Here is a 21,041-nt window from a genome sequence, read left to right as displayed (position 1 = left end):
ACCCCCTCATTTTTCAGGCACTGGGGCTGGTACTAGAGAAGTAACTTGTCCAGTGTCAAAGGGCCAGCTAATGGCAGAGGACAGGAACTTTAGCACCCAGATTCCTGGCTGCTGCAGAAGCAGGCATGTTGGCACAACGTTGTTTGACTATGTTTACCTGTCAGCCTCCACCTAGTCTCTTGGTCCTCAGGCTACCAACAAAACCCGAGGTTCCCAGGGTTTCTAGTCTTTCTGCCTCAGTTCTTTATTTACAACTCTTTCTCTGAATCTACTCTTCCTTTGACTTCCTATAATCTCCCTGCCATCTTTGTCCCTGAAATCCAGCAAAGTCATGAACCTTACCTACCTTGATCCATAGTGGCTGCTTCTGGTTTCTGGGCTTCTCCCCACAGGTCACTTAGATGGCCTGAAGCCTCAGGAAACTGGTCCTAGAATGTCTGCTTTCCTTTCCATCGCCAAGACTCCAGGAGACACTGAAGGCGGGGCCAGCTGCTGCACTGCCACCTGCTTGCTGGGCAGATCACAACTGGTTTTCTCACTTACCCTCAGGTTTTTCTTGGCACTGTTGCTTGACTGAGAGGAAGCATAGAGGCCAATGAACTGTCAGGACCTTGTGCCATGTGGCTTTTGATGGCTCTTGGGCAATGGAACATTCCCTAGCCACTGCCATGCTGTGGTGGGGGAGCCCTTTGGGAAAGGTAAGCTGCTGGGGTCTCTAAGGGATGAAGGGGGCTGTGTCCCTGTAGGAAGGACTGTCAGGATCCCCAAACTATAGTCTACAGCTGAGAGTCTCTTCAGCCTAGAACTCTGCTCTAAACCTTAGCTCTCTCCTTTATCCAGAAGAGTCACTTTCTGGATCTAAACTGCAAACAGAATCTATTCTAGATCACCCTTGGTATGATTTTGGCATCTTTCTTTTTTGTCTCAGGTGAGACCTGCCAGGTCCCAAACACATCTGAAATAAAAACAGTAAAGAAAACAACAACAACAACAACAAAACTTGAGAAGATTCCTGAAGGAGTTCTGGAAATAGTGGTGCATGGGCCTGACAGCGGGTTATTCTGATTCTAGTAAGAAAAGTCCAAGTCCTTGGAGTGACAAAAGGGACAAAAGGAAGGAAGAGGAAAGGGCTCTTCATGGGGAGTGGGTGGGGACAAACATCCTGCATCCACACCCATTTGTCTCTTCCTCCAGTGAGACAATTCTCTCTGCAGCCCCCTGCTTTCTGGGTCCCTGATCTCTCTTTTCAGGAACCTTATTTACCAACATCCATCCTCCCTACTGTGTTTTAAACTCTCTGCCCCCTATAATCTCTTATGCATAGAATTCACTGCCTAACACTCTGCCTGCAATCCAAAACGGACCTCCTCCCTACTCCCCCACCTCTACATTTCTGCTCCTGGTGAGTGAGTACAGTGACCCTCCATCCCAACCCCCAATCACTCTGGGATCTTCCTGACCTCCCTCGGCTCTCTCTCCCTTAGTAGATGAAGTCTCTGCAGTTCAACTCCCAATTATTAACACTGTCCTCTCCACTCCTTGCCCTTGGCCCTGCCTGCATTGAAACCAGCCCCCCCCCCCCCACACACACTGACTGACACACACACACACACACCCTCTTTCGCCTGGACAACTCCTACCCATTCTTTTCCCAAATGAGTCACAAAGTGATTTTTTTTTTCCTGAAAAACATGAACAAGGTTGCTCCCTGTTTTAGGGTCCCACAGTGGGTGAAGTGCAAACTTTTCAACATAGTCCCCAAAGCCCTATGGGATCTTTCACTTCCTCCTGGAATCCAGGAAGACCAAACCCCACCCACTGTGGCATAAAGACGTGTTCTGCACCTCTGCACTCTGGCGCTTATTGGTCTCTCTCTTCCTGAAATGCTCTCCTCTCACTTGTCTACTTTCGTTAGTATCCAAGCTTAAGCATCGCCCCTCTGAGAGGTCTTCTTTATGCCTGCTCTCTAAACACACCCCGTTTGTGTTCCCTATTAATATACTCTCACCTGGATATTATAAATACTTGCCTGTTTCCCCCCAATCGTCTTTGAGGGCATGATTTCTGTCTTATTAACATACCCCAGTGCTTAATGAGGACAGTGGCTAATAGTAACGCTACTATTAGTAGAAGTAGTAATCACTTTTAGACTATAGACAGTCTTGTTTTCTTGTGTGCATTGTGCGGCTTAATCCTCACACATATGATTATTGTTCCTGTGTTGCAGATGAGAAAGTCAAGGCATAAACACATTAAATAGTTTTCCCAAGCGCTCTCCCTAAGAACTGATGGAGTCATATTTTAACCCAGGCAGACTCCAGACCCTTGCATGCATGTTTAATGTAGTGTCTTAAAAACAGGGTCAATTTTCCATTTTAGATTTGTTGATTGATGGGGTGAACTTAATTTAAAAAATGACCCATGTGTGAATAAATGGATAAATGCCTAAACCCACTGCCACATTAGCTGAGATGGTTTACTTTGGGATAAAGAACATACATAGGCAGGAGAGGTTAACTGTGAGTGGAGACAGGGAGGTTGGGTCTGGAGACATGGAGTGGACAAAGAGGAAGGTGTCCAGTGGCCATCTGGCAACAGCCCATTTCAAGATGCTGGCCTGCTGAGCTGATTTACAGGTAGGGCCTCTCTTTTGATTCCTACAAATCATCAGTCAGAGGTTATAGAGGAGGAGGTGTGTACTAAGGAGGGAGGGAGTTCCTATCAGAGCAGCTTATCCTTTGGTCCATGGTCAGGAAGCAGAGGCCAGCCAGGGAAGCTCAGCAGGTTTGACAAGCACCTTCCTATCTGGATGGAAGCAGGGCTGCGACTCTCAGGAAGAGGAAACAGCAGATCCTGGACACTCAGGGAGGTGTGAACTTACCTGCCATCTCCATGGGGCAGGCCAGCTCTCACAAGGTAAAGGTCAGGAACCTTCAGATCTCTCCAAGACTCAAGAGACAAAGGTACAAATCTGTCACGAATTCCCAGAATAGTTAGGCAAGTTCCAGTTTCTTTGTAGAGTCAGGACACCAGGCTGTATGGGTGCCCAGTTCTGAGGTATGGCTGAGAATGTTTCCCACAGAATACTGCAAAGGGAAGTCAGAATTGGCATATACAGGTGGCTTCCTCCCTCTTCTTGCTCCCAGAAATGGAAACGGTCCACAGGAGGGGTAATGAAGCCCATCAGAGGAACTGGGTACATGGATGTCCTTAGCAGTTTGCATTGCTTTTCAGAAAACTTTCTCATTTGATCCTCACAGCAAGTCTATGAGGGAAGCAGGTTACCATTTTGCACTTGGGGGAGTTAGGGTTTATCCCAGAGCCCTTTGCTTCATATCACATAAGGCCAAAGAGCAGCAGGGACCCATTAGAAAAGGGGTAATGGTCAAATTGGTTGAGTATAGTTTTGGTATGTAGAGGTTGTAAAATATGCCTAGGAAAAGGATTGCTGGGAAAATATTTATGATAATATTGGTGCATTCTGCTAGAAAAAGTAAGACAGATGAACCTACTGTGCATTCAACATTTAAATGAGGAACTTGCTCTGATCTCTTTCTGTTAGGTAAAATGGAGTGCAGTTAGTTTATGGTAGGGTTGAAATGAACCACATCATGGCTGGGGTCATGAGGGAAAGATTAAGGAAATATATCCTTGATTAATAATTAGGGTTGATAACGTGAAATGATATCACTTAGTAAGAGATCTGATAGTAAAATGATTGCTAGGGTTACTTCATAAGAACTTGTTTGCACTGCTACTCATAAAGCTCCAATTAATGCATATTTTGGATTGAAGTTTCGACCTGATTGTAAGATAGGGTAGACAGCTCAGCTTGACACTGCTGGCATAAATAGCACACCTAGATTTATGTGGATCCTAAAACCACCAGCCAAAATAATGTGAGGACAACAGTCTCCAAGGATGCCTGAGGTGGGGGGGGCGGGAATGTGAAGAGTAGCAGTCGGGAGACTGGATACTGGCCTGGCTTGTGACTCCTTCTTGCTCCACAGCCTGAACATTTGCCAGAATTTCTCCGTGGGAACTACTTCCTGACCCAACCTCATCGAGGAGTTATGGGATGAGGGACAGCGAGGCCTTCAAAAAAGGGTCACTCAGAATCCAGTCATCAACCTCCCAGCAGGGGGTATGAGCCCCACTGTCCTGGGCCTGGGGGTATCAAAATTAGAAAGAAACTCTGATTGTCTATCTGGTCCAGAAAGGGAGTGATGGGTGGGGAGAAAGCAGAACAGGCTTCCTTAGGTGGAAAAAAAAAAAAGAAGGAGAAACAGAACACTACCAGTTATGGCTTTTAAAGTCAATTTTTAGGTCAGGGGTGAGGAAAGATTTTGAAAGGTTGACTGAGAAGACAAGGGTGGGTTAATATCCACATCCCCCCCCCCCACCACCCCCAAGGCCTCATAAGGCCCAGTAGGAAACCTGCCCACTGTTCCCCTCCACTGTCACCACTAGAATGACCCAGGCAGGTGGGGCAATGACTAAGAAAGGAAGCCAGGGCCCTGGACAGATGGAGCAAGGTTTCAGATTTCTGCTAGAGCCAGCCCAGGTGCAGGTGTCCTGCAGGCAGGCTGGGAGCCACTGGGAACACAGCAGTGACGGCAGTGACCAAGCCCCACGGAAATGCTCAGTGGTGCCTAATGGGGACAGGGTGGAGTGTACTTTGTACAGGCTCCTGCCCTTCCTGCCCAAAGCAGACTGTGTGAAAGCAAAATAAATAAAAACAGAGTGGAGGCAGAGGAGGGCAGTGGGTTGGTGAGAGATGACAAATGAACGTGCAGATTCACTGAGCGGGTGGGGAGGCCCAGGCCTGGTAACCCACAAAATGGTCCTTTTCTGCTTTTCTGGATTTTGTGAATTTTCCATAATGAATATGTGTCAATTTGTAGTGATACCTTTATTTTTCTATTAAAAAATTTACATATATATAATTGACATAAAATGTGTAAATTTAGGGTGTAATCTGTGTTGCTTTGGTACATTTATGTCTTGCAATATGGTTAGCACTGTAGCTCAGGTAACATCTGGATCATGTCACATAATGATCATTTCTTTTTTGGGTTGAAAGTGGTGAGAACATATAAGATCTGCCCCCTTAAGTGCACTGAGCTATCTAATACAATATTGGTGTTTATATTGTTAACTATAAATCATTATGCTGTATGCCCAACACTTTTATCTTCTAACTGGAAGTGTATACCTTTTGCCTATCACCACAGTACTCTTAACCCCCAGCACCTGGTAACTACTATTCTGTCTGCTTCTGTGAGTTCAGTTTGTTTAGATTCCACATTAAGTGTTATCAAACAATATTTGTCTTTCTGTCTCACGTATTTCACTTAACATAATGCCCTCAAGGTCCTATTCATGCTGTTGCAAATGGCAGATTTCTTTTTTTCTCAAGAATGAGAAAGATTCCATTGTATCACATCTTTTTCTGTCCATTCATTCACTAACACTTTTGTTTCCATACTTTGCTATTGTGAATAGTGCTGCAGTGAACATGGGGGTGCAGATAACTTTTAAAATTTACATCCCCAGCAATAGCACACAAGGGATCCCTTTTTCTACATCCTGTCAACACTTGTTATCACTTGACTTTTTGATGATGGCCATGTAATGATAACTTTAAAATATATAGTGAAAGAGTCAAAGGGGTGACCAGACTAAAATATGGTAGAGATTGTTAACAGAGACTTCTTTTTTTTTTATTTTGACTTTTATTTTTTGATGTTTTTAATTTAGTAATTTTGTTTTACATCCTTGTTAATCTTTGACAGTCTAGGGTTTCTCCCCTCAGGTGTGATCACGGTAGCTCTCTGCCACCAATATACCCATAGTTTTCTGCCATAGACCATGGTGTTCTCCCAGTGCTCATCATTACCCTTCTCCCTCACCTCCTGGATGCCTAAGATCTATGATCAGCTTTCATGGGCTGGTTTTAAAGTTTGTCTTTGTCTGACCCTTCTGTATTCAACATATAAATAAAACCATCACTGTTTGTCTTTTTCCTTCTGACTTATTGCATTGAGCATAAACCCTTCCAGTGCCACCCATATTGCTGCAAATGGCATGAGTTTAGCAGAGATCTCTTGTGCATGGGAGAGCTAGTGGTGATTTTTCTTTTGTTTCTTTTTATTTTTCTTCTCTTCCCAGATGCTCTAGAATGAGCATAAATGATTTTGAGAATCACAGGAAGAAAATATAAAAAGGGACTTCTGTCTTTAAAACAACAAAAATAATACAATAGAGGCTGAGGAATTAGAGAGGCTTAGAGAGCATGAAAGATGAGTAGGAAGGGTTGGTGAGGGGCCAGGAGGGAAAGGTGTGGTTAGGAAAAGTGAGAGCCAGTTGTTGAGGGTAGCTAGCTATGAAGTACTTCCTAGTCTCCTTGGGGAACTGGCCTGAATGGCCCCTCCCAGCTGTCCCAGATGCTCTCAGGCCCACAGTGGAGAAGTTCTGCTGGGCAGCTTCTGGCCTGCTCAGTGTGGTGCCCATCACTGCCCTCTCAGCATATCCAGGCCTCCCTCTCTCTCCACATTTCCCCCCAGGTTGGCTAAAACAGTGTAAGTGAAAAGCTCCAGGACTGATTACAGAGAGCAGATTTAGAGGGGATTATGATGGGCTTTTTTTGTGATAAGAGTACTTAAAGGGAGAGAGAGAGAAGACAGGAAGAGTAGGGAGGGCCCAGCCACACAACTAGCAGCCAAGTCAAGAGGAGTGGCCCGTAGCAATAAGTAAGTTGTTAGCACAGACTAGAGAACACCAGTGATGAGTAAAGATGTCTTTCTTGTTTCTACCCAAGACACACAGTAGTTCTCACAGTGTTTCCTTCACCCTGGGATAAACTGAAAAGAGGACAGAGAAAGAGCAAAGAAAACACCTTCTGGGGTAGACAAGAGCAAGTTTGGGCTGGGAAGGGGACGGAAAGGCAATGGTTGGATCAGATGGGGCTCAAGAAGTGCCAGCCTCAGCAACAAAGATGTGCTTGTAGCCCTTGATCTCCTTGACCTCATTGCTGGTGATAAGTACTTGTAGCTGGCGGGTCCCAGCTTTGTTGGGGTAGAGGTTCTGGTGAATTTGGACGTTGTGTTCAGGCACCAATGTCCCGAGGCTGAAAGTCAAAAAGAGCCTGGTAGAGCCTTGGGGAATAAGTGCTCAAGTGGGTGATTTCCTCTCTTGGGGGGTAAGCACCTCCCACCCCCCAATACTTTGGAGCTCAGCCTCAAGGAGGGTAGGGAGGTGGGAGAAGGAGGAACCATCTAGGAGACTAAGAACCATCCTATGCCCCCCACCCCAAGGCACTTACTGATTTGTTATCTGCCCATTGATGAGGCCGCTTCCTTCCAGCACCATCAAGCAGTTATTCAGAGCCACTGTCAGGGTATTGGTGAGGGTGATGTGGACTCTCAGCACCCTGCCCACTTCCGCCTCTTCAGGCACCTGTGTGGAGAAAGATTCATGGGCAACTGGCCTCATTTCTGCACAACAGTTCAGTAACCTCACTCCCTGATCCCTCTAGTGACTAGAAGGGACTGAAGTAGAGCTAAGATACTGCCATTTGGAAAGAATATGAGCCAGAATACAAGTTTAACACATACCCTAACCTGTCTTAAAAGGTGGCAATATGGGCCCTCCCTGGTAGCACAACAGGCTAAAGCACAGCACTATGAAGCCATCCACAGCCACTGCAGCTCAAGTTCAGGGGACTCACATGCCCACTGCTCCCCCCAGCAGTGTACTTCATCAATCTTCCTGTTCTGCTCCCCACTCTGTTTCTGTTAATCCTCTCACTCCCTGCATCTCTGTCCTATACCCCAGTTCTTGTGAGCATAAATAAATAAATCTTTTTTTAAAAATGGCAATACTCGGCCCTCCCTGGTGGCGCAGCCGGTTAAAGCACAGCACTGAGAATCTAAAGCCGCTTGCACATAAGTTCGATTCCCGCCTGCCCCGGAGGTGACCACATGGCGTGTCAGACCTCTCCTGACCCACTCTCTGCTCCCCTCAGCAGTGTACTTCGTTGATCTGCCGCCCCTGAGCCTCTGGCCTGTACCCCAGTTCTGTATGCACAAATAAATCTTTAAAAAAAAAAAAAAAGGCAATACTTTTGGAAGCCACCACAGTCAAAAACTAGCACCAGGTTCAAATCTGTTTACTATCTACTCTAGGATAGCAAGTACATTCAACTTAAGTGCCAGCTCCAATCTATTAGTCATGGCTAATAGAAAGGAAATCTGTACCTCTAGGTTTGTTGCAGCACTATTTACAATAGCTAAGATAAGGAAACAACCTCAGTGCCCCAAAACAGATGATTGGATCAAGAAGATGTGTTTTATACACAGTGGAGTACTACTCAGCCATCAAGAAAGACAAACTCATGCCATTTGCAGCAATATGGATGGAGCTGGATGGAATTATGCTCTGCAAAATACATCAGAAGGAAAAGAAAAATATTGTATGGGTCAGGAACAAGGCAAACCTTACAGACAAACCATAGGTCTGAGGCATACAGCAAGGGAAAGAGGGATCAAAAAGGGAGGAGAGAGCACAAGGGACTATGGTAACATTTTACAGGTGATGTGGTAGGGGGATTTTACAGGGTTTACACCTGAGTGGAGAAATCAAGTATTATACAGAAATGAACAACAATGTAAGAATAAAAAACAAACAAACAAAAAATAAATGCTATATTCAAGAAGATCCCAAGACAGAGTCAAGACTGATTAGTAGTATCTGGCCCAGGGATAAGAAAAAAAGTGTCATGTGTGACATTTTCATGCTGGTAGTGGTGTCATTCTTGAGAAAAAGTTCGCAGGATGTTAATTTCAGAGTTGTGACCTGACCCAGATGTCCCAGACCCCAACTTTGCCCTGTGCTGCTCTTTCTTCCTTTACATCAGCAGAGCCACTCTGGATTTTTTCCAGGTGCATTTAGCACATCACAGTTGAGGTCTGTGTCACCGGGTAACACAGCTTTGGTCTCTGAGTGGGAGGGAGAGGTTCTGTCAAACTCACGTCTAGGGGCCTGAGCCTGGCAGAGTGCTCTCACATGACCTACAGTGTTGAGCTCAAATGAAGCCTGACCACCTGTTTCATTTGGAGGCATGTTCTGGCTTAACCAGAGAATCAAGGAGAAGGAAGAACACATTTTGACTTCTCTGGAATTCAAATAAAAGAATCAAGCCCTTTGTACTCTAGTGGAGATGTGAAAGTAGAACAATTAAAAGTACTCGGGAATCCAGCATAGTTACACAAATCTCCCCCAGGTTCCCTACTGATGGGAACTAATTAATAGCCTGGCAGCTGGTGTGTTTGCATTGGCTCCTGTTGTGACCAGAGCTCCAGATAACAAGCACGGCCTTCTCCTCAGTACCAGACTTATGTCTGTGCTTGTGATTTTGCCCACTGTTTTCCCCACCATGGAGGCTGTCTGGCATCGCTTGGCCTGCCAACCTGATGGTATCCCCAGAGGAAGACTATCAGGCAGCCTGTTGTTTATGATACAGAGCCACCCAATTCTCATCCTGGGTAGGAGTGGGGTATGTTGTTGATGAGTACTCCAGTCACAAATCCAGGTTTGATCTAGGCAATAGATAAATCTTTCTGAGTAGGCTAGGAGGAAGCCAGGAAGGGAGACAGGTAGAGAAGGAGGTTTTAAGGGAAGAAAACTCTGGTAATAGGAGATGGGAAACACCCCTGTCCTCCTCCCATTTATCCTTCCTCCATCTGACTCCTTCCTCATGTAATAGACTCAATAGTCATTCAAGTCTCTGAACTCAAAATCTGAGGCTCAGTTTTCATTTGTTTTCCTTGTCACCCCCATCTTTTCAGCAGCCACCTTTTGAATTTGACCTTGGGTCACTCTCAAATCAATTTTCTCTATCTCCTAGTCACTGCCTTTATTGGTCACCTCTGCAAAGCTATTTCCTCATTTAAAATGCCATTATCTCAATCTTGTTCTCTATACCATGTCTTCCTGTGCATCCTCTGTAAATGTCACCTCCTCTGGGAAGACTTCATGTCCTGCCCTGCACTTTGAGTGGAGCAGAAACCACACAATATTGCACTTTAATCATCATTTAGTGTCCAAGGCTTGGGTGGTGTCTGGTCCCCCCAGGTTCTACACTGAATGAGTCAGAGGACCCCTGGGTCCCATTTCTGAGCACATGCCTTACCTTAATAGATAAGTGGGGAGGTTCCAAAGAGATATCTTTTAGGACCAGTATGAACCTCCCAGTCTCCTTGACCTCGGCGATCCCAGACACGCGGATCAGCTTTTCATCTGTCAGTTTGTTTCTGTAGTTGTTGTAGGGTAGCAAAAGCGACTTCTCTATCTCTAAGCACAGACAAAAGCATCTTGAGTCTGGAGAATGGGTCTTGGAAAGGAAAAGGGGGTGAGAGAGAGGAAGAGGGAGAGCCAGGGGAAGGAGCATATGTGAAAAGGGGAAAAATGTAAGAGAGAATGTGTGAGTGATAGTGTGTGTGTCAGTAGTGTTTGTATCAGTAGTGCGTGTAAGAGAGACTTGGTTGGTGTTTTCATGCAGCACACTCGCCCCAGAGGTCATTGCTTTGTCTTACCTGGTGGGATGGCATCAGAGGTATCACATGTGGCATTCCACCTCCTACCAACAGCAGCTTCACTGCTCTGTGTGTGTGTTGGGGATGTGAGGGTCTCTGGTGATCTGGCCAAGCCAGCCAGCTTCATTCATGACCCCAAACCGCCCTTGTAGTTGCCTTCCCTGGCCTGCCCCATACTCACTCTCCCCAAAGTCCAGGTTCAAGAGCATTCTTTGCCTCCACAGGGGCTCCCGAGTGCCACCCTTGTGCAGCAGGGCCTGTGCACACAAGTGCACCATCAGTGTGACAGGGCCATGCATATAAGTTTGGTCCGGCACCCTCCAAGCAAGCAGCTTCAGTAGCAGGTTATGGCCCCACTCTGGTGTCTGGGCAAGGTGAAGCTGCAGCTGTGCTGGGTGATTATTAAAATTCCTGGACCCCAAAAGATCCAGGAAGGGTGAAGAGACTTCTTCGGGACCCAGAATTTTCCGGGAAGCCTTCAGGAAGACAGACCGTTCTTCAGGGGATCCTGGCAGGAAGAAGACACAGGAAAGACAGTGGTGGGGAAGGTTCAAGAAAAGCAATGACCTTTTGTGGAAAACAAGCCATCCAGCAACTCCCAGCTCCTCTCCAGAAGCCCCAACTACAAGAACAACTGCATAAGCCTTCATGGTTGAGGATGTGGAGATTAGTGTTGCTTGATGCTGTGTTCAAATGCTTGCTCTATTACAGTCTCTTAATCTCTCAGTGCTCACTGCTGTCATTTACAATCTAGGGATACTGTTTGTCTCACACATAGAATTACTGAAAATTTGGGCCAAATGGCTTGGTGAATAAAATCACCCAGTGATATTCTTTCTCATCAATAGTGCCACCTTCATCACTATCATAGTCATCAAAGCCAGAGGTTTCTTTTCCCTCCCAGAATACATGCTTCAAAAACATATGCTCAAATCTTTTAAAGAGAGCTTCATTTCTTGCCTTTGGGGGCCACTCAACATCCAGGCTTAACCACAACTTACCCTAAGCCATGAACTTTGCCAGTATAATTACTATGAACCAGGGACACTGTTCCAAGTACTTTGTGAGTATTAACTCATTTAGCCCTAACGATAGCCCTTTGAAGTACTGTTAACCCATTTTACAGAAGAGAAAGTGGAGACATGGAAGCTAAGAAAGTGACCAGTTACACAGCTAGGACCTAGCAGGACCTTGATTTACAGTCAGGCAGCCAGACACCCTCTTGGCCTTCTCCACGGGGAGTCTACTCCCTTCTACAGCCCCAAGGGCCCTTTCCCTCCTCACGTGTCCACTTCTGCCATTGCTGCCAACCCCAGTCAGGGTCATAACATATGGCAACTCTAGGATAGAGTCACCAAAAAAAAACAAAGGATATTCAATTCGAGTTTCAGATAAACAATTTTTAGTACAAGTTTGGGACATGTATCAATTAAATATCTGCATTTATCTAGAATTCAAATTAACTGTGCACCGAGTATGTTTATTTGCTAAGTCCAACAACCTTACCTGATGGCCACATGGCCAAGTTTCCAGATAACCCCTGGGAATTTGCCGCGAGGATAACACGAGTAAGTGGCAATTGTTTTAACATGGGAGCCATCCCAGTAAGGAGGCCACACAATGAAAGTTATACCCTCTCCCTCCCCCAACTCCCCAGGGTACATGCACCTTCTGGGTACTTGTAGGAGCTGGTGATGTTCTGGCGCTGGTCTGACCCTACCATCTTGGTACTGATTTCCTTTCCGATGGAGCTGGTGTTATGGGCTAGGATTTCCTGGGCCTCACCATCCCCGAAGAGCCAAATCACTTCATCAGCATTCACTTCACCATATACAAATGAGGTGTCATAGTCCAGGTGTACCTCCCCTTCCCTGATGGCTCTTACGGAGGCAGGGCCACAGCAGAACAACCCTGTGCAGGGAACAGGAGTTGTGGACAGTTAACACCTCTGCTATTGGAACAGCAATCATGACAGAGAGAGAGGGGGCATGAGATAAGGAGGGGCAGCGTCATGAACGACCTTCATCCATGAGGGTGCTCTAGTTCCTATTAATTCATCCTTTCCTTTCAGCCATCATGTGAAGAGGCAGTTGCCATCATCTTCCCTAATCAACAGGCAAGGAAACAGCTAGAGGTGCAGTGACTTACCCAGGTTAGCCGATGTCAAGAGCAAAGTTACACTCCTGACCCAGAATCGTCTCTGTAACAACTTGGGGGAGGGGGGCGTGGAGTAGGAATAATTCCTCTTCTTTCTGGCCTCCTGATCATTGGTCAGTCACCCTGAACAACCTCCCCACAGAGTCCAGACCCTCCTACAGTGGGCTCCACTCACCACTGCTAGTTTGCTGGGGAGTGGGGTCCAGGACCTGCCACCCATTGTAACCTGGTGGGAGATCTTTCCTAACCATCCAGCATTCATTCCAGACATGGAAATTCCTACAGAAAGGAGTAAGGAGAGAAGGACTTAGACTTTGGTAGGATTAACTAGCTATCATTCTTCTTTATTTCCCACCTCGATTTTTATTTGGAAGTAATTTCATGCTTATATTTAAGTTGCAAAAATAGTCAAAGAACACCATATACCCAATTCATCTATAACATTTTGCCCATCTGCCTTATCGTTGGCTTTCTTTCAATGTGGATATGGAGATTATGTTTTCTTCTTCTTCTTCTTTTTTGGTATTTTAGTGTGTATTTCCTAAGAATGGGGATCTTCTCTTACATAACTCTTCTACAGTTATCATCCTCATACATTTAATATTAATATCGTACATTTTGTCTACTGTCTATATTTCAATTTTATTAATTAATTTAGCAATTAATGGTATTCTTTCCCACTGAAACCAGGATCCAATTAAGGATCACATATTTCTATTAGTTTTCCAGTGGCCTTTTATCTGGAACAGATGCTCAGCCTTTGTTTTATTCCATTGACATTGTCAAACATAGTCTTGGTTTGGTTTTTGTACCAGAGTTGTCCTGTTTTGAGCCTGTCTGACATCTTCTCCTATTAGAGTCAATTATGCATCACAGACAAGAGTTGTACATAAGTGATATATCCTTCTCAGAGCTGCCAATGTATATTGAATAAGAGAAGTTTCAGTCCTCTAGAAGCTCAGAGACAGAGGGTTCCAAGGACAGCAGCTAGTTTTCACACAACTCAAAGGACCTTACCTAGAAACTGGCTGGAAAAGAGAAACAAGAAGTGAGATTTGGGATTGGAGAATGGGAGAGAAGAATCAGAAGAGACTAGATATACAAAGATAAAGGGACACACAGAGATACATGCTCACAAGGGGAGCACTCCCTCTCCCCCTGCCACACACACAATATCAGGCTTTGCCCTGATAGGGCCTCACAGAAAGAGTCAAGAAAGAAAGAATAAGATTAATATTGGTTTTGAGGTCAGTATTCAGAGAATCCCCAAACTATTCATTTGGTTGCCAGCCTCAGAATAACTGGTGATCTCCTGTCTCTGAAATGAGTTAGATTTGATGAGCATGAACAGCTTCCTGGGCTTGGGATTTATTCTCTGGGCATCAGCAACTATGTACGGGGCAATATTTTCTCGAGGCCAGAAAAAGCCAGGTCAAAGTTTTCCTACCTATAATGGAGCAGAAAAATGAGAGAAAGCCACTTACCATATTTTATCACGTTTCTTAAGTGGTAGCATTTCTGCAGTTTGGTTATAATAGGTGTCGATGGTCAAGTTTCCATCCACATTGTGTGCAGAACGGAAATTGGAAACCACTCGGGTTGGAACACCTAAGCATCTCATTACTAAAGGGAGAAAAATTATGGACAAATCATTGAATTCATTTCAAGCAGAATCATTAGTTCCTCATGCTCTCTTCCTAGATTGAAGTTGGAGGAGAGAGGGGAGAGTTGGAGGGCCAAGAGTCTGGTGGATCCACACCTGTAACTCCTCCATCCTCAGCGCTCCACACCCAGGTCCAGAACCTGCCTCCCACCTGCCCTATTAATGGTCTCCATCCCACTGGGTGAAATAAATGATCTGAGGGTCACTTAAAACAACTAATAAGTCAATGGATTAATTAGGGCTTTTCCCACTCAACAGCTTTCCACATTAAAAACAGAAAACCAAAAACATTTGTTAACTAGAAAGAATATGAAAAGCTGTAGGCTTGTGGTGTGGCCAGTTTTAGAGGAAAAGTTGTGTGTCCTTGGGCTGTGACTTAGTTTGACTTAGGTCAGACTCTGTATGTAACAAGATGAGAACTGTTAACAATGCCCATGCAGCATTTAAATACACTTACTTTGGCAGAGTTTATACTTTTCCCCTTGTTCTCTTGCTTTATTCTGGGCAAATTTTAAGGGGAAAATTTGTGCTGTTGTTAGTGCAACTGCTGTGTATGTTGAGCCACTGTTGTCATGCCAGCCAGGTGCAGAGGCAGCTTAGCTACTGAGGTATTGAATGTTCTGAGGACATGCTAGACAACAGCTTAGTTCCTTTTTCAGGCTCATTGGCTTTTGCTTTTTTGTTGAATGATTCCAATCGTAAATAAAGCTTTTAATAATTTTGTGAGGGGAAATTACTTTTGTTTCTGAAATTCTTTATCTATAATTCTTCTATAATTCTATTAAAAGTCAAGGGGTTTGGAGGAGATAAGAAAGAAATCAGAGAATGGATAGAAAAAGAAAATAGACTTACAGAAAGAAATGCAAAGACTGATGTCTTACATGGAGCAGCAACAGTACCCTCTAGTGGTGTATTAGGGTAGTGTTAAAAGGATTTAAAACAGCAAAAATTTCACAGATCTAGTCACACAAAGCAGAAACTACACTACCGTCATTAACACACACACAGAGCACACACATACACACACATCTGCCAAGGACAAGGTGAAGTCAAGCCAAAATCCAGGGGTGACCTCAGAACATAGTTGCCCACCTCCACCAGCAACTTGAGGAGTTGAGACAGGTTTCTACCAGGGCTTTCCTGCCCAGGAGCAGGTGGTGTCTAACAAGGCTGCTGAGAGGATTACAACTCTTTGAAAAGTAAAAGGACTAATAAAGTGACCAATATTTTTGTTTTGATTCATTCACTAGCCCCAAAAGGAGCTACCTGTCCACAATCACCTGTTTTCTCCCAGCACCGCGCTTTGGTGTCTCACATTTCCTTAGCAGGGAGAGAGTCAGACCAGGGCTGCAAGGAGAAGCTTGGCAGGAGCAGTTGTCCCTTTGCTCAATGGCCCTGAACTCTAGGGCCTGGGAGTGGAGAAGAGACAGTGAAGTGAGGATGCCTGAGACCTGCCTCCTAAAGCCTTCCTAGTCAGAGACTTCTCAGCCCGAGGCAAATTTGGGGCTATTAAATGTTAATCCTGTGCTGAGCATTTTCCAGTGAAACATTCAGATGTAAACCTCTCCTTGGTCTGTAGCACCTACTGCCAAATTATGCTGCCCCGCTCAAAAATACCTGGAACTTAGTCTTTGGCCCCTGTCTGTGTTCCCTCGTTCTTCAATTTAGTCTCACCCCATTAGTTTAGCAAATCTGAATTAGCACCACAGTGTAATTGGAAGTGGAAGGTACTCTGGCCTTACATGGGGGAATCAGGCAAGCACCCCACGACTTTTTGTCTTTCCATCATCTTCAGAGATCATCTGAACAAGTTGCACTAAGTTGCATATAACTGATAATGCATAAGACACTATGTTCCTTAAGAGTAGTTAGCAAATTTCTAATTGTAACTCCTCAAGAATCTCTATGAGAAGTATATGGGAGTTGCCATGGCCCAGGTGAGGTTCTAGACCATTTGTTTGTACTCCAACCTGTCCAAACTTCAGGCTCTCCTGGAGCTGAGATGCCGGAGTAGGAGACAGAAAGAAGCCAGTCTGCCTCCACTTTGAAACCATAATGCTCCTCTCTGCAGATGATCACTTTAATAGTCTAATTGCTCTGTCAAAGAGATTTGCAACAGGCCAAACTCCCTCCTAGTTGCTCTGTTTGTGCAAGATTTCTCCGGTCTGCAGATTGTGCTGGTTAGGAGCCCAACTGCCCCTACTCCTTAGTTGTGGGGCTGTGGATAAGCCAGTTAACTCATGTGAAAACAGTAACACTGTAGGTTTATTGTGAAGATGAAATGAGTGACTGCATTCCCATCTCCTGCTCACTCACCAGTGCACATAACAGCTGCAAAGACCCAGCACTGTCCATACTTCACAGGCTGCCCGCCCCTGGATGACCACTGGCGCAGGATGGCCACACTGCCGTTCCACTCCAGCGGGCTGACCCCTTTAGAGTAGTCCTCTCCCCAGTTACCCTGCAGCACGCCACTGTCATCATTGCTGTTGATCTGCAAAGGACAGGCATGTAGGTTTCCACAGTGCCTGGGAGAAGGTGATAATGTCTCAGATGGGGCCAGGAAGCTCCTGTCCTTACCATGGCACTCACCACCCTGCACACGTACACCACATCACCGCGCTGGGAGTAGTCTTTGGATGGGTTCTCTAAGAAGTACAGGCTCTTGTTCAGAATTTCAAAGCAAAGATCTATGATGTCCTCTTCAAACTTGCAAGTGATTTCAAGAAAGACAAAATAGAAGAGTAAAACTGGCTAGAATTGTAAAACTTCAAGTTGGTAACAGACTTCTAAGGATGGTGTTTGCTCAAAATGCAGATTCCAAGAGTGTCTAAGTCAAACTGGAATGATATTAGACTCAAGTTATTAAAAATCAACATGTTGGGGAAAATGCAAACAAAATTTGGAGAGATGAGAGGCCCCTGTTGACTGAAGAGGTCAGAAGAGACTTTTGGAGCCAATGGGCTTTGGGGGTAAAGTAGACAGGGAGGGGAGTTGGTCAGGCCTTTGAGCATGTTGGGTACCATGGACAGGATCATAAGGAGCTCATATATGAGGACTTGTGGTATTTGGAAAAGATCAGATAGATTAACATAACATAAACAGGTATGTGAGGAGAGGGAGAAGAGTCTTGAAATCAGGTACAAATTCAGTGCTGATGTTTCGTCAGCGCTGATGTTTTGAGTATAAAAGAAACCAGTGTAAGTTCAAGACATATATATAACATGTAGTTGTGACATGTTGCAGCCCTTTTGGTTCCCAAGTGTACAAGTATTTGTTTCCAAAAAATTATACAAGTTGTTACAGTTGGAGAACAGGGAAACATCTTCCTCAGCAAGGCTCCCTGCTTCCCCCCAACTCTCCCTCCTGGAGTGTGGAGAGTGGCTGTGATGGCAGTGGGAGGAAGAGAGAAAAACCACACTAGCTGTGGATAGTGGCTGAGAATAGACAATTGGCCAGAGTCAAGGACCCTCTCTGCATATAGACTAGATATTAAAGAATTGTACTAATAATTGTGCATTTTATAACTGGGTTGTGGTTACATTTTTTACAGTAATTATCTTTTAGAGCTATATTTGAAAGTATTACTAGATTAAATGAGATGACACCTGTAAACGACTAAAAAATTCAATGATGAAGTATGAAGCCTCAGGGCATATAGACTGGGGGTCAACAAATGTTTTCTGTAGAGGAGCAGATAGTAAATAGGCTTTATGGGCCATAGAGTCTCTAGTTCAACTCCTCAACCCCACTGTGTGGCATAAAAACAGCCTCAGACCACAGTTAAACAGACAACAGTGGCTGTGTCCCAAAAAAAATGTTATTTCTGGACATTGAAATTTGAACTTCACCTAATATACATATCAGAAAACATATTTTGAAATCATGTTTCAAAAATATGAAGGTCATTCTTTATCATGGACTGGACATAAACCAAGCGAGGGCCATACTTGTCCCATGGATTATAGGTTGTAAACCCCTGGTGTGGATGAAACAAAACTCACCATTAATTGACCACTATTGGAGCTGAGAGGTCCACAGAGATTCATTAAAATAACCTATCTACTCGGGTTATTTCAAGATAAAAGCTAAGCAGGAAAGGCATCTCTCCCTCCTTTCTTGCTCCTCTCACTAGATGGGAAATTGACCCAGCACTTTACATACTGACGTTGCTGGTGGCTCTTCCAAAAGCTGACAGTTGTCTAAGGCCCAGCTTCAGGAGCCCCGCCCTGGCCCACTTTCCAGTGAGAGTGTTACCTGCCCGTAGTTCCAGGGCCAAGGGGTGATGAATTTTTCGTGACCCTTGTAAACAAAGCCATAGTCCATCATGATATACTCCTGCAGCAGTATTTCACTTGGCAGGTAGACATCGTCCTCTGAGCAGGGCACAATCCCAAACCAAGAGACAAACAGTGATAAAGTTGAAAAGAATAATGACAGTACTGTGCAGGAAAGCCCCGTAAAATCTGCCATGTGATTTTTCAGAGGCCAATGGCATCTGCATTTTTTTTTTTTTTTGGCATCTGCATTTTAAAAGTAGTGATTCTCTTTTGTAAAAGTAGAGATTTGGAAAGTACAGAGGATGGAAAGAAGATAATGAAAATCATTCATTTCCACTATTCCCTTGTGGTGTATATTCTGGCCACTTACTCTGTCTCTGCATGTGTATGAAATACAATTAAGGTCACATTTTGTTCCATTTCCTAGTCTATTTCACTTAATATCACACCATGAACATTTTCATCATGCCGTGAAAAATGCCTTGTAAAGATGATTTTTGATGAGCGCAAGGCATGTAATGTTGTATATAGATACACATAGCATTTCATCTTCTGGACTTTCTCACCACAGCCTCACAGAACATTCCCAATGGATCCGGTCAGCATTACAACCATAAGCAACTCATACCTGCACTCCAAGGGTTAAAGAGCAGGATAAAAGTCCCCAATGGGTAAGTCACGCTGTGACCCTGGCCCCGACTGATGGCTATTTTCAGAAAGTAGGGGCCAATGATGGCATTGGCTGGTGTGTAAAGGGAGACAGAGAGTGAATTGGAGTGAATGGTGAAGTCAGAAGCACTCCAGACATTTCCTTGTCGGGCCTGGGTGATGGAGAAGGTGGCACGAGTTCCCAGATTCTCCTTGGGTTCTGGTCCTGTGAAGGAGAGAATGACCCCAAAGTCAGTCTCAAAATCCATGGACATGATTCTAGTGGGACCTGAAGGACCCTCCCCTCCCTGCTTTTGGTTTAAGGCTTTCATTGTCACTCAGTGTCCTTGGATAAGTCACTTAAGATCTCTGGGCCTCTGGTTTTGTTGTTGTTGTTGTTATTTGTTTGTTTGTTTTTTAAGATTTATTTATGCTTACAGAGCTGGGGTATAGGCCAGAGGTGTGGTGGGTGGGAAGATTCACCAGAGACAGAGTGGGTAGTAGAACAGGCAGATCGACGAAGTACACTGCTGAGGAGAGCAGCGGGTGGGTCAGACGAGGTCTGCCACACCATGTGGGTCACCTCCAGGGTGGGGATCAAACTTGTGCTGCAGTGGCTTCGGAGAGCTTCATAATGTGGTGCTTTCCCATTGCGCCACCAGGAGAGCCCCTCTGGTATTTTTTTAATCTGTAAAATGGGACTCTAATAGTACTCATCTAAAGTTCTGTCATAGGATTAAATGTGTGTTGGCCCAATTACCTGTTGTGTATTTAAACTTGGTTGTTATCATAACTTTGATTTGCCAAGTTGGACAAAAAATCTTTCCTTAATAGCACTAATCAGGCCTGAGGGTTCCTAAGAGAAAAGGAGGAATATGGCTCAGAAAGGAACAGCAGGGACCTTGCCACGAGCTTCCCTTTGGAGCTGGTCAAACTCACCAGTATCAGCCACGAAGGTGATATTATCGAACCCAGGCTGAAAGGGTCTGTCAAAATGTAGTCGGAGGGTGAAGGACTGGCCCCGGCGCACAATTAGCCGCTTCAGGCCCATCTCCTTTGTGTGATGCTCCCTGTTGTTCTTGGATCTCTGCAAGTTGACTGAGCTGAGCACCAAAGCTTCCACTGGGGGAGAGGGGACAGTCACTGCCCAGCTGTGGCTCCCGGTGCCCAGGCATTCCCTGACACTTTTTGATCATCTCTGTGATGATTGGCTCTCACCTAGGTCAGACTCCTGTTCAGATCTAACCCTCCTGCCACTCTGCCCCCTGGCCTCACATCTCAACCTCAGAGGGTGATTTAGCAGCCTGGCCCAGAACTAGGAAGACCTCTGCATCTGCCCCCACCCCACTATCCACAGTGATCCAGAAGGTGAAACATGAATTTCCAGATGATCTCTTGTCTGCCATCACCTTGTCTTAGCTACTTTTCTTAACAGTCTCTCTAAAAATTACTCTAGTATCCTGCTAGGAAAAAAAAAAAAAAGCATATTAGAATTTTGTGTAAATTAAGTCGGTAGGCTGACTAGCAACTGGGATCTTACCAAAGGCCAGTCCCTGCTTTATGATGCTGGATGTGGGAGGGTCAGGATTACTTATTTCTGGCTTTCCAGGTGTATGAGGAGGGCACACACTGCTTCCTGGAGAGCACCTATCTGTGTCCACCTGGTACACAGTTTTAAACTCTCAGCATGGTGGGAGC

The 21,041-nt window shown here is 45.0% G+C and overlaps 2 protein-coding genes across 3 annotated transcripts in view; both read right to left on the bottom strand.

Moving 5' to 3' along the window:
* Positions 1 to 620, bottom strand: part of TGM5 (transglutaminase 5) — a 29,427-nt gene extending 28,807 nt beyond the window's left edge. For both annotated transcript variants that reach the window (XM_004687868.2, XM_004687869.2), the window contains exon 1: positions 611 to 620. In XM_004687868.2, coding sequence (XP_004687925.1) covers positions 611 to 620 — 10 coding nt within the window. The remainder of the gene's footprint in view (positions 1 to 610) is intronic.
* Positions 621 to 6,903: 6,283 nt separating this feature from the next.
* On the bottom strand, positions 6,904 to 20,394 carry TGM7 (transglutaminase 7). The gene is made up of 12 exons (XM_004687547.2): positions 20,283 to 20,394; positions 19,324 to 19,569; positions 18,673 to 18,791; positions 16,996 to 17,124; positions 16,732 to 16,909; positions 14,237 to 14,375; positions 12,928 to 13,031; positions 12,264 to 12,506; positions 10,777 to 11,103; positions 10,193 to 10,353; positions 7,325 to 7,458; positions 6,904 to 7,129 (listed from the first exon to the last, which is right to left on the bottom strand). The coding sequence occupies exons 1-12, from the start codon at positions 20,392 to 20,394 to the stop codon at positions 6,970 to 6,972; spliced, it is 2,052 nt and encodes a 683-aa protein (XP_004687604.1). The 3' UTR covers positions 6,904 to 6,969.
* Between the last annotated feature and the right edge of the window lie 647 nt (positions 20,395 to 21,041).

Source organism: Condylura cristata, unplaced genomic scaffold (assembly GCF_000260355.1).
Source record: "Condylura cristata isolate star-nosed mole 26May11 unplaced genomic scaffold, ConCri1.0 scaffold00023, whole genome shotgun sequence".
NCBI classification, from domain to species: domain Eukaryota; kingdom Metazoa; phylum Chordata; class Mammalia; order Eulipotyphla; family Talpidae; genus Condylura; species Condylura cristata.
Note: the sequence above shows the minus strand (reverse complement) of the source record. Positions and strands in the feature narration are given on the sequence as shown.

Coding starts and splice junctions, on each gene's coding strand:
- TGM7 (XM_004687547.2), bottom strand. CDS start 20,394: ATGGGCCTGAAGCGGCTAATTGTGCGCCGGGGCCAGTCCTTCACCCTC. Junction 17,125..18,672: donor GGCCCTGGAACTACGGGCAG/GTAACACTCTCA, acceptor ATCACTTGCAAG/TTTGAAGAGGACATCATAGA. Junction 12,507..12,927: donor TCCCCAGCAAACTAGCAGTG/GTGAGTGGAGCC, acceptor TTCCCTGCACAG/GGTTGTTCTGCTGTGGCCCT.